The 14,050-nt window shown below is 35.0% G+C and overlaps 1 protein-coding gene across 1 annotated transcript in view; it reads right to left on the bottom strand.

The window, feature by feature from the left end:
* Positions 1-12,466, bottom strand: part of LOC107553938 (aryl hydrocarbon receptor nuclear translocator-like protein 2) — a 13,974-nt gene extending 1,508 nt beyond the window's left edge. The window contains exons 1-5 of the mRNA XM_016236284.1: positions 11,726-12,466; positions 2,093-2,222; positions 562-615; positions 429-470; positions 210-214 (exon numbers count right to left, since the gene is read on the bottom strand). Coding sequence (XP_016091770.1) covers positions 210-214; positions 429-470; positions 562-615; positions 2,093-2,222; positions 11,726-11,783 — 289 coding nt within the window. The 5' untranslated portion in view covers positions 11,784-12,466. The remainder of the gene's footprint in view (positions 1-209; positions 215-428; positions 471-561; positions 616-2,092; positions 2,223-11,725) is intronic.
* Between the last annotated feature and the right edge of the window lie 1,584 nt (positions 12,467-14,050).

The following is a 14,050-nucleotide window of genomic DNA, read 5'->3' as shown; positions in this document are numbered from 1 at the left end:
AATGTGTTATACACACACACATATATATATATATATATATATATATATATATATATATATTGTTGAACCGTCCTACCCGACTGTAATTCAGCATTTTTGAAACCGATTCGGAGACAAAGACTATCTTCCCACGGTCACAGCCAATGTTATTTATTTCACCTGGCAGTAGCTTTAATGTTGAAGCTGATCAGTGTATACACATGCCATACCAGACCTTTAGTAAATAGATTAGTTTAGTTAACATACATATTAATTGCCTACAGTTTTACTGATTTTTTGCATTTTTTATGTTGAGTTTTTTTTTTTTTTTAGTGTTTGAATTTCAATGACAGTGGAAACTTCAAATTTAACAACTAAATAATAATAACTTTAAAAAAGTAGATAAATAAATAAATAAAAAATAAAATTAAAATTTTAGTGATAAGTACCTGACACACTTAATTTTTAAGTGCTGGTCGTCTCCTTCCGATCTAAGAAAACATAATAATAAAAGTGTTAAAAGTAATGATTAAAATCGTAGATCAAGGTGAGCCATATTGAGTTTCGTAATAGCCTTAGTACCTTCCCTGATCGTCCTCCATATCCTCCTCTAGATTTGATGCAGATTTAGTTTCCCTGGAAACAAAGTGGTGAGATGATTAAAGTGACTCATGAAATGCTGCCGTGATTCTAAGAGGACATTAAACACAGACCACGCACATCCTTCCCAATGCATCTCGACTCATTCAGAAAAGCAGGACAGGGGCTAACAGGCCAAACAAGAGGATATTAGTCATCAGCTATAAAATCCAAACATCGAATATTAATGTGTTACATTCTCACACCCACGCACATACTTTTTCAAGAAACTAGGGCTGGGTGGTATGAGGATATTTAACATATATAGACATTTATGTGGGATGGACTTTACTTTAATCCCAAAGAAACATGGAGTAATGCAAAAAACAAAGCGGCAAAGATATACAGCTGTACAACAACTATGTGACTCATCTCATCAATACAAATTAAAGCTATGCAGTCAATGTGACTTATCCAGACAGCATTAAAAGGCAGTACAAATAGTACAGAACTACTATTTTTTCATGTTTTTGGTGGTTTGTGTCCATCACGCAACAAATGAAAAAATAGAGGAATGAAAAGGAGATTTGAGATAGTTAAAAATACAAAAGAAATTATACTACTATTCAAAAGCCACATTTATTACAGTAAAAACAGTAACTATGAAATATTACAATTTAAAATGACTGTTTTCTCTTTTAATATATTTTAAAATATATATTATTCCCGTGATGGCAAAGCTGAATTTTCAGCAACCCTTACTCCAGTCTTCAGTTTCACATGATCCTTCAGAAATCATTCTAATATGCTGATTTGGTGCTCAAGAATCATTTCTTATTATGGTTAATATAATTTTGTAAAAGCCATGATACATTTTTCCAGGATTCTTGATGAAGTTCAAAAGAACAGTATTTATCTGAATTCTTTTGTAACATTATACATGTCCTTAGTATCAGTTTTTAATAATTTAACGCATCCTTGTCTTTGGCGAATAACAGTATTAATTTAACACAAATAAAAAAACACTTTTGAACAAATTCACAATATGCAAACAACATTTAAATAATTTAAGTAATTACTTTTTTATAAAAAAAATTTTAAAGATAAGATTTAAGCATTTAAATAACTAGATTATTTAAAAATAGGCATTGCCACGCAAACAATTCTTCAAACCATTTAAATAAACAATTTCCAATCTTTAATTTCTTATTACTGAAAAAAAAACAATATTGTGATTTATACAGTAACGGTCATATTTTGTCAAACCGCCAGCCTTTACTAGTGAAGAATGTAAATATATGTCAACAACGCTGTTTGCACTGCGCTCTTCCGTTACTTGATCTTTTTATTTGGTGCGTCAATCTGTTAAGTTACTTAGTATAGGAAATTATGATCCACACTCACGAGATCTTCTATTTTCGTTTTATTTTACATTCATTACTAATGGGGAAAAGGCACATTTGTGTCTTTTCCCATTAGTAATTAATGTAAAATAAAACGAAAAAAGATTGTAAATATATGTAAATATACTCACGGGTTGTCCATGCTGCCTTTCCGTTTCCTGGGCAGCTCCATGCCTGAGGCCATGCCGGTGGCTGAGGTGGGGGTCATCAAACCAGACAGAGAGACAGAGAGGCCCTGGGGTTCTTCCTCTAATGTGTCTCCTGCCAATGGTGGGAGGGATTTATTATAGTAAACTTACAAAAAGAAACATGCCAAAACACAACTGCGTGCTACATATTGGAACCAGGGCACTGTGGAACAGATTTCATAACAGACATCTAAAGAATCAGACCATCTGTAATCGGCGGATTTTTGTGTGAATTCAGAGTGATAGCGATTTTTTTTTTATCTTGTGAAAGTCGTCTTAAAAGAGTAATCTTAAAACCCAGAAACCCAGTTTACAGCTGGTTCTTAGAAAGAAAAGTTCACAGAGAACTACTTGCCGCATTGAGGCTGGGCGACCATGTGCACAATACATACAGACAACCTACTTCACCTCCACAAAAACGTGCATCACTCTTTCCTTTATGCACATCTATACGCCCATTCAGACAAGAAGGAATATGCAAGTTCGTTTTAATACACGGTCTCTGACTTCCTGTACAAACAAAGCTTTAAAACGAGAAGCATTTTATAGCAGTGTATCTATTTCTATTTACATAATATCCAGTCTCCATTATTGAGGACAGAACAGCACTGTCAAACATTAAGATCATGCATCTGTTGAGTTAAAACGGCTTTAGCTTCTGGTTTTTGGCTAAAATCACTGCAGCATTTAGTCATCGTTGCAAATCAAAGTAAAGGACTCTGATGGAAGACATATTGTCAATTCAATTTCAGTTTTGGTTTCTATATATTAAAGTAAAATAAAATAGCCCAAGTGTGATTATTCAAATTAATATAAAATAATAATTATAATTACTGAAATAATATCAACAATTAGCCCATGCTGAAGTAGAGCTAAAGTGTGAATGCAAATAAATAAATCTCTTCACGTATTATTATTATTATTATTACTGAAATAAGAACAAATAGACCATGCTGAAGTAAAGCCACAATGTGAATGCAAATAAATACATTTTCTTCACATATTATTATTATTATTACAACATTGGAAAAATAAAAATTATTTCCATGAAATGAAAAATGCTATTATTGATTAAATTAGTATTACTCTTATTATTGAAATAACCCCTAGTCCATGCCAAAGTAAAGCTACAATGTGAATGCAAAATAATAATAATAATAAACAAATAATAATAATAATAATAATAATTAAGAAAATAAAACTCCACACAATATTACTACATTTATTATTATTTCAACAATAACTGAAAAAGAAAAAAAAATGAAGAAGTTCGTTATTATTATTATTATTGAAAACAACTAGCCCATATAAAGGGTAAAACTTCAAAGTGAATGCAAAGAATAAAACGAAGATCTTCACACTTTACGGTTTATCATGCTGCAGTTCAAATCACAATCTTTGTTGCACTAACTGTAATATTACTTTTCTGAGCAAACTGTGCAGCTCTACCTGGCAGACACATAATTGAGCTGTATTTGCCATCTGTTATTGCCATTGACCACCATAATCCATTCACAAACTCCCTGCAAGCAGATCACCTTATTCATGCTTTAATGGTACAGTTTGTTTTCTCGCCTGCTTCACCTGTTGCTTTAAGCCTCTAAGATCAACAGATCCGCTCCACCTCATCAGATCCTGAACTGCATCTGCGCCTCCTCCTCAGACCGGCCATGTGTACACGTGCATGTACTTTGCGTGTGTGTTGTCACAGTGCCATCAGGTTCAGGCGACAATGGAACAGGCCAGGCCAAACACAGCTTGTGCCCCTGGCTCCTATATTTAACAGTGTTCCGCATGCCTAGTGACCTAAATAGTCGTTAACAGATCGGCAACAACCTGATTTTTAATCCTGTGTGCTGGAGTGAAGATCTGCGGCGGGATTATTTGGTTTTATGCGGCCGATAGGAAGGCCGCACCCAACAGTGAAGAGCTCCGTCTTACACTGGCTCCTGATATTACCTGGACTTCACTGACCTGCATTCGGATACTAGCGCTCATGACGACTGTGTGATGTCATTTGCACAAGAGAAAGGCCATTTCACTGACTCACCATTCATTTTCCATGATGGATCATTCAAATGCATATAAACATATATGTAGGCTATGCACAAGCCTACGTCCAATTATTTTCAAAGTATTCAACCTCAGAAAGAACACATCACTCATCACCTTAACCATACTGAAAACAAATGCATTTTAAGTGTAATTATACTCTTTAAATGTCATTAAAAGCAATACACACACAAGTTGCAAAATGCCTGAATCATTTACTGGATTATCGGTCTAAATAACTTGGAAAAACAATCAATGCAAGCACTACTTGTCATCACGGAGAAAAATGATCACAAGGTGAGGTAATTATTCATGATACTTTGCACTGTTACCATAGAGCTGCACGAGAAACATGTCCAAACTCAATTTATTTACGTCAAATGTTGTGCAAGAAACGTGACAAAAGTGTATGAAAGTAGGTCAGTGAATCCACTTCAATGTTTTTAGCTTTGGCACACTTTTGGCACCACATCTTGGTAGTATTTTATGTCTCACTGTTGAGTATTAAATTAACTGTTAAGCTAAATGTTGGACAAACAGGTAACCACAGGGTTTAATTATAATGTTGACATCACAAGTTATTATGTCCTGTAAACTGAAGACTGGTTTTCTGTGATGTATTGAATGCTCTTGCAAATTCCCTCAATAAGTCAGCTCTATTGATGTGTGGGAAGAAGGATCTGCTGTAACTTATAAAATAAATATTTACTCATTTGTGACTCAAAAGCTTAAGTAAGAGCTAGCTTACAATCATTCAGTCACTAAACAACAACAGGGTCATCAGGACTTCGACAAAGCAGATGGTCTGGTATCAACCTGAATGGGTTTATTTTTTAATAATGACTGGCTGACTGTAGATTATTCCGCTTATTAAATGGCTACTTACCAAAAGAACTAAATAATAAATTAACGAAATATTGATTAAATAAACAGACATCAAAATACTGATTTCAGCTAAAAATGATTTGTTAAGAACAGATGACAACAGTCAATTAGTTTGGCACTCATTATACAACAATATTGGGCAACTGATCAATAACAATCTATAACTAATATAATACATTTATTATGTCCGCACTTATGCTATATGCTAAGCTTGCTGATAACATGTGCAACTGACAAATGGTATAGTGCCTTATTAGAAATTTAACAGCAAATGATTGATGATTCAGATGAAAAACCATGTTAATTCTTCCCACAGTTAAATAAAACATTGGTGCGTTCCATTCACTAAAGCGTGAACGTCAATTACTAATGTCTACTTATTGTCTAGGTTGTTTAATACCACAAATCAAGCCGGTTGAAGCATCATGGCATTGGATGGTGGATTTTCTGTATGACGAAAGCAAAACACTGCAATAATGCCACAATAATGTTCAATGCAAGGCAATTATGTTCATTTTTTCAGACTTTTCCATATTAATGTAGTGAAAATTACTCAGTTGCATGGTGTGCTCTATTTTTAGTTGCTTAAGAAATTTGTCTACAATGTGAGAATCCGTAGACATGACAATAGGCCTGTCACGATAACAACTTTTTGTTGTGCGATATATTGCCCCAGAAATAATTGCGATAAGCGATATTATTGTCATTCTAAAGACCATTTTATGCCACTGAATATATAATCATAATGTAACAGCATAATAATGCAAGAAGGCCTGCACACTTCCAAATGATAACAAACTTTTAATTTTTAAGAATATTTAGATCATGGAAATTAAGTATCAAAATATTAGATAATTTAAAAAACCTGAATAAATAGTAAATAAACATTTTCTAACAAAAACTGCAAAGTAACAAGCAGAAAAAAAGAAAAATGCACAAAGAACTTGTATGGAGATTTTTCCATTTACAGATTTTTCCCTGACCTTCTTTCTCTGTAAATCAAGGGTGCACACTATTGCTGAAAAACACAATCTCTACTTCAGATGTCCGTATGCACAAAGGCACGAAACAAAACCATATCTGCCGATGAAACTTTTTTTGTAGAAGCATTTTTTAAATTTGAACTAGCACCTCATGACTACATCACGTTATGTACGAGAAGTTGCAAAAGACACAGGCGCAAGTGGAATGTACAAAACATGGTGACATTAATTTTTAAGTAAATATAATGGGCGATATATTGCGTCCCCAAAAATGATTGAGGTCATGTACATATATTGTGCGATAAGTCGTTATATTGATTATTGCGACAGGCCTACATGACAAATGTCTAAAACAAAAAGCTAAAAAAGGCAGTTAAATTGCCATTCAGTTTAGACAAATACAAAAGTGACTTGCCTCAACAGCTGGCAATTTATCAATAGACTGATTTAAAAGAATTAAATTAGTCTATTTTGATAATTAGGCAACTAACCCATGGCTATAACCACTAGATAAGCTACAAAATTATGACACTCCTATTTAAAGAAAAAAAATTTAAGTCTCTTGATTTTTATAAAAATGTAAGAATAAAAGTATAATGTAGTTATAAAAGTATCAATCTTCTTGACAACTTGTCTTTCAAATTTCTAATGGATCACAACAAGTAGTCTTCATTTACTTATCTCTTATAAGCAAAACTGTGGACTTTTAATGTATTAATTATTATTGCTTTTAATCCATGTACACTTTGTATTGTGAGTTTCAGTAAAGAAAGTTTGCTTACATTTCATTCCAACACAACTAGCCATAAATGAAAGGCACATAAGCATCAGATTTAGAAATCATTTTGATGTGGGTTTGTAATAAACTGGATAAGTAAAAGGTAAATTCTTTGAGCTTGATGCTGGCACTGCTTTATGCAAATCTCAAAGCTTACCAGGCATCTGGCCCTTCTACATAAAAAAAATAAACCGCTCTACAAACATGCGAATGACCAAGAAACACCAATAATGCAATAACAAAAAACAATTTAAATCATGTGCACACAAATTTCACGAGGCACACCTATCTTAATAGTTTCTCTGAAAACAAGGGAAGAATAAATGCTTAACATCTAAATAGCATGATCCAAAAAAAAATAAAAATCTAATGTCTAGACATGAAGGCAACAGGAAACGAACTGTCTCTTCGACAGGAGAGGAAGTCAAGACAAGCTGTAAAACTGACACACAGAGTTGAGATGTGACAATCAGAACATTATCAAAACAATCATTCTTAACTATTATTTCCGAGATTTAAAGAGGTCTGTAAAGTGGTCCTTGAGAACAAGACATTGAACAAGACTCTCCCATTTAGTTGAATAAAAACGCATTCTCAAAATAGCCTCACCATTCAAATAGCAAGAGCCTCTTCAGAGACCATGACAAAGTGTATATGCAACACTTGTGTGCGGCACATAATAAGATGATCCACTAGACTGCAATCTTAAATTCTCTTCTGAATAATTTTGCTTTTAATTGTACTTATGTCTGTTTGCACAAATAAAAATAATACATGAAATTTTCTATAACATTTCTCAGAAACAAATGTGCAACTACTTTCAAAGCTCTCTATTTCACACAACGCAGTCCTCAACATTGGATGATTTGAGATGTATAAAAACTCTTCCCTGTAGCTCAGGATTATGAGGTTCCATTTGTGTCAAAAATAAGTCGACTGCTTTGTACTATACATTTGTCTTTGTCTACAGTCATTGCCTACTTGTTCAGGTAAATCAGTATATGTTGGTGTGTACGTTGTCTGTTGATGCCGTCTTAATCTGTCGTCCTGCCTGCTTTTTCTCTGTCGTTTAATTACTGTCGTCCTTATTATCATTTTGTTCTGTCATCTTGTTGTGTCGTCCTTACTGTCGTCCTAACTAATACGACAGAACACCTACATATACTGATTTACCTGAACAAGTAGGCAATGACTGTAGACAAAGACAAATGTATAGTACCATGCAGTCGACTCATTTTTGACACAAATGGAACCTCATACAGGATCTGGTGTAGCAACCCATCGTGCAACATATTTCATCTAATATATGCTATAGACAGGTAGTGGTCAAAGTATTGCTAAAACAGTGCAAAAGTGTCACAATAAACCCCACTTTTGCTGACCTACTTTTGATGAACATGAGTGAACTTCTATTAAAACTTTTTATGTATTCAGGTCAAGCAATCCAAGAAATGCTTTTAGAAGATTAAATACTTTTTGAAAGTAATGGCTATACTAACATTTAAATGAGTGTAATACATGTAGTTAGCACAATTGGTGGCTGACTAAATACTTTTTTTCCCCACTGTATGTGCCATATGATATTAATATAGAAAGAGTGTTAAATATGTTTAAACCATATTTTAAAAAAATTACAGGAGTGCAAAGCGATGCAATATGTAATGAAAAATGCAAAATAACATTATAACATAATATAATAAATAAAATATAACATGATATAATATAAATCATAATATAATACAATATAATATATGGCTTTCCTTCAGCATGGTGCTAGAAACATGAAGGTCATAATATAATGTAATATAATATAATATAGCCCGTAAGGATAAGGAATGATTTTGAGGAAATTCAATAAAAAAATTCAATAAAATATTGACAAGGCTTTCAAAATGAAAATGTAGGAATAGAATTAGCTCATTCATTCTATTTTGCATCGCACTTTTTAATGACCTTTATAATCATACGTATATTAATATCACTCAGGGAAGACTCACATTATAATAATAAATAAACGAAGAAGGTATTAATATACAATGCTGTCTTTTCCCCCCTACACATAATTCCCACAGACAATTTACCAGGACAAGTGCATTTTATTTATCAGCTTTGCCAGAATTTACCAGAAGCGTAGGATAGTAAATAATTGACCTGAAAAAACACCTATCACCGAAATGACTGGAATATGTAACTCAAAAGACCAGTTACCTAAGAGACATACTTTCCAGATGAGACCCTAAATCCCAGTCACGTTTTTCAGTATTGGGGAAGGGAGGGGGAGTCTGTCACGAGAGGAACCAAACTGACAGCAGATTTAGGTTACACTTTAGCGAGAATTAAAAGCACAAGTGCCCTATTACATTAAACAGCTTTGTTTCAGATTGTTCATAGCCTAGTTATGCAAAGGTTCACTGACTGAGTTAGGCTGAAGAGAGAAAGCAACGCCTGAGGAAGAGGAGGGCATCACAGCTCTGGCCTACAAGTGTGCCGAGTTTGACCTACATATTACACAACCATCACGTTACAAGAAAGCAGACTAGATCAGGCAGCACTATGACCTTACAATGCTAATGATTCACATTTACGTCACAGGAGGCAGTTTCACTCATTAAAAATGAGAGTGAATTCACTAAGGGAAAGGCTTCTCTACTAGACAGTGTATTTGTGACCTCCAAAACCCAATATATTGAACAAATATTCACAGTACGTACAGTAAAACAAATACATAGAATAAACTTTCTGAAGCAGAACAATAGAGTAAGAACGTTTCTTTGGGGCTTATGTAGTCTATGAAACCATATATTAAAGAATCATATAAATAAAAGATGATTCATCAAAAGCCAGTATTATAGTTTTCTACACACTTATAGCTGAGAATTAAAAACATATGATTTACGAATGAATGACTCTTGTGAACCGAATCAAAGCACTTATGATTCAATCAGTCGGATTACTAATGAATTAATTTGACTCGTTTACTGAAATCGCAAATGAAGTACTTAAAATAAACCAAAAACTGTTCTGAATAGTTGGCCATATGGCAATGTGTTAAAGACACACATCAGGAGTTGTGGTAGTCAATCAGTAAATAAAGAAATAACTTGATTAAACATCTTAAATCACATTTTATACAATATACAGTTATGGCCAATAGCATTTATGCCTCCTTTTAAATAGTCAATACACTACAATTGTAAAGATTATTTTCTGCTTTTTTGTGTTGAACAACACAAAGGTGAGGGCAATACATTTCTATATATTTTTTTCCCCACAAAAATAAAGGGTGGCGCGTGGCGGAACAACTAAAAGATGAATCACAAACAGAACAGTTCTATATAATTTCCACCGTTATACACAAATGTAAACACAACAGGCTAAATCATCAATTTAACATTTTTCGGACAAAATCAGATTATTTTATTATGACCATCGGTGGAGGTTAGGAAAATACATTAAAAAATTTTTTTTTTAAAAGTATGCCATATGAAAGATACAAAGTTTCCGAAAACACAGAAAATAAAAAAATGGACAGTAGCATGCGAATACACACATTAAGACATTTACCGTTATACGCAACTGGAACAACCAAACCATTTAACTTAAAAAGGGGTCATATGATGCGATTTCAAGTTTTCCTTTCTCTTTGGAGTGTTACAAGCTGTTCGTGAATAGATAAGATCCCTGAAGTTGCAAAGACTAAAGTCTCAAAACCAAATAAATATTCTTTATAAAAGTTAAGACTCTGCCACGCCCCCCTAAAACGGCTCATTCTAACACGCCCCCACATATCTACCTCACTATGTGGAAATATTTGCATAATGCCGCCCAAATGTGCACGCAAAGAAAGAAGGCGTGGTTTCAGTAACCGCAGTTAGTGTTGAAGCAGCATGTCAGGGAGACGCTGTGTGTTTCTAGGCGAAAGCAAAAGCACTTTATTTGGCCTTCTGAAAGTAGATGCATTTAGGAATCTTTAAGATTACTTACAACAGAACAGCAATGCATTTTATGGACAACCGTTTCGTGAACCTAGGAGAGGAGGTAATTCTGACTTTGCTATGACAATCCGGGTCACATCACAGTGGAGTCAGCTGTCTTAACCGTGGCTTGTGTACTGCAAACACATTTCAGCTTCATCACTGTGTCTGTCACGCGACTCTGTTCCCCTTTCGGGCTCTGTCTTTACATTTATTTTGAAAGCTGTAGCTCGCGATTATGGTAAGGGGCGTTACATTTCCGACGAGTGCTTGCGGTGTTCAACCAATCACAATGCACTGGGTCAGCTGGCCAATCAGAGCAGACTGCGCTTGTCGGAAGGAGGGACTTTGTAGAAAACGACATGTTTGAGAGATGCGGGGCATAGAGGACCTACAATAATGTACAGTATTTAAAAAATGTGTTTTTTGAACATTAAAGCATGTCAACATTCTGTTACACCAAATACACAAAATAAAGATCTTTAAAAAAAGCATCATATGACCCCTTAACTTAAAGAATTAGCATAGCCACAGCTGACTGAATGTGACGGCAGCCAATCTGCCAAAGGCCTCGCAAAATAACTACAGCACAACATACTACATATTAAAAACGTGAATATCAGTCACATTAAAACCAGAACATGTGGTAAGAAGCTGCGTTAAAGCCCGATATGTGGCAAGGTGAGCAGTTCCGACGAGCCTCTGCTCGGGTTTGCTTCAGTTCGCTCTACTGAACTACTGACCTAGTTTCACAGCGAACGCGAGTGTGCAAACCAATCAGCGGGGAACACCGAGAGCTCCCTCTCCTCCGCCCGGCACTCAGCGCAATCTACACCAACTCTCTCCGCTTCAAGCGGACCCGGCTAGGGTGAACTAACTTGTATTGTTTTAAGCGGCGAGTTACCTGGCTTTTCCCCCGTCGCTCCGTCATCGCCGCCAGCCGCTGTATTCCTCGCCGACATGGCTGGAGCCGGTACGCCGGGGCCCAGTACTCCGATGCTTCATGTGGAGAACGAAGGCGGTGGTAGTTATTTGCACGGGGGGGAGAGAAAGAGGAGAGGTGAAGGCGGAGGGGGGGGACGGCGAGGCCTGTAATTGATTGAATTTTTTTCTTTACAACTAACTCAATTGGGAGGGTGGGCCGAGCGTAAAAACGTGCAAGGAGAGGACACGATGGAATCAGGACAGTGGTTGAAATCCGGGGAAACGCGGAAGACGACGCACAATCTCCTCCTACCATCATCAACACCGCCTTCTCTGCTGTCCGTTCCCTCACGTTACTAACCTAGTAAGTCACGCGATATGTTATGCAAGCCGAGAAAAATGCGGTCACGGTCGGATGCGATGGCGGTATGCGGTACTGAACGAGTGCCGGTCAGTCATCTTTTCGATTGCTGCAATGTAATTCGACCATATATCGCATTCCGTTCTTGCACCATCATATATATATTTAGACTAGAACTGTCTGTTATTTTGAGGCTGAATGTACGTAAGTAACATATTGATGATTTGTTGGGGTAAGAAAATGATATTACAAAAAAGCAGACCAAAAACTATATCTATTCGGTTTGTTTAAAAGTGTCATAATATTTGATCCTATATTTAATCTTAACATTCTTGACACACTCCCTATTTGTCTGAAAAAAAAAAATCAAATAGTTTAGAAATAGCCTAAAAAATCAAATAGTTTAGAAATAGCCTACTTACAGCCTACCTAAACTGTAAATTAGTGTCAGCTTACAAAGCATAACAAGAAACCACCACATTTTATATTTCGTGTATGAATTTTACTTGGGCCTATTTTATTTTATCCGTTGTGGCAATCAATTTTACCTGTTCATTTTGAGTAGACTCATCATATTGTACAAATGAAACAAATTTTACTGGCAGCCTAAATATGATTGTTGAATAAGCTTGTCAGTTAGACATTTAGGCTACTCTTTCATGTTGTAACAGACTAAACTGAATTAGTAGGTCATCCTTGGTTTTATTAATTTAATGATAATACCTTTGAAATAATAAATAAAATGGAGTAGGCCTATTGCTCTAGGCTATAAATAACAATAGCGCCCTTTATATGTAATGGCATTTTCGTTAATTTTGCTTAAGGAAACTATTGTATATGTCATTTTTTTGTTTTTCTCACATGAAAAAATAAATAAAGACTTTGTTTATATATTGACTCGAATCATCACTGTGATCTAAAGATGCTGTGTCGTCTGTATTGTATTTGATAAAGTCCATGGATTCATTTTATGAATGTGTCTTTGCATTGTTTTTTGATGGTTGAAACCAAAAACTCTTCTTCTGGCCTGATTACAACTTTCACACTTATGTGTGCATTGAAACGATCGAGTAACCAACTCTGAAAGAAAAAACAGACGCTCGCGCCAGCTAGTGGACAAGAGATGCACATTTTAATCATTTTTATTTCCCTCTATTGATCCTTGAAAATAAACGCAGGTGATCTGATCTCGTATGTAGCTGCAACTGACTTTATTATAGCAACACACATACCCACAAACGTAACTCCTTAAAAAAAAAATAGCAATGTTTTATTATTAGCACAATATTTCTTTGAAAACATAAGCTTCAGTGACTTTTAAAATTATTATTTCCAGTTCTAGGAAAATCATAGAAATGTATTGGATATAACTTTGCTCCGCTTCCCTTATTTCTCTATGATGATGATGATGATGATGATGATGATTTTAAAGCCGTTATATTGATTGTATGGCTTGGAGAATCATAAACCCTGAGAATCATAAAACCATAAGCCAAAATTGTGGAAATTGAGACATTAATTGAGCATATTGCATACAGAACACAAGAGTCATAGTTCAGTGATGCAAATGAATACTTAATGTGACCACCGCTTCAAAAAGTCCATACATTTGACATGTACGATGCATCAGCACAGAGGAAGACAAGTTGTTGAACTGGGCAGCAAAGATTTGAAAAGAGATATTGTTTCTATTTATGGATATAGTGTAAGGATAGGGTAATAGATAAAGGCATATTTCTACAACCAAGTAGTTATTAAAAAAAAGTACTGACATAATTTGAGCAAAAATTGGCTTGGCAGCTGCACATTGGCTCCTGTGAACCACTAGATGTCACTCTATTCTTTAAAACAGAAAGTGCCTTGGACCAGAGTCTGCTTTCAAGATACACTATACTATTAATATCAAATAAATAACTTCAGTAAAAGTTTATGGGGCAGTGATGT

This window comes from Sinocyclocheilus grahami, unplaced genomic scaffold (genome assembly GCF_001515645.1).
Source record: "Sinocyclocheilus grahami isolate Dianchi unplaced genomic scaffold, SAMN03320097.WGS_v1.1 scaffold487.1, whole genome shotgun sequence".
NCBI classification, from domain to species: domain Eukaryota; kingdom Metazoa; phylum Chordata; class Actinopteri; order Cypriniformes; family Cyprinidae; genus Sinocyclocheilus; species Sinocyclocheilus grahami.
Note: the sequence above shows the minus strand (reverse complement) of the source record. Positions and strands in the feature narration are given on the sequence as shown.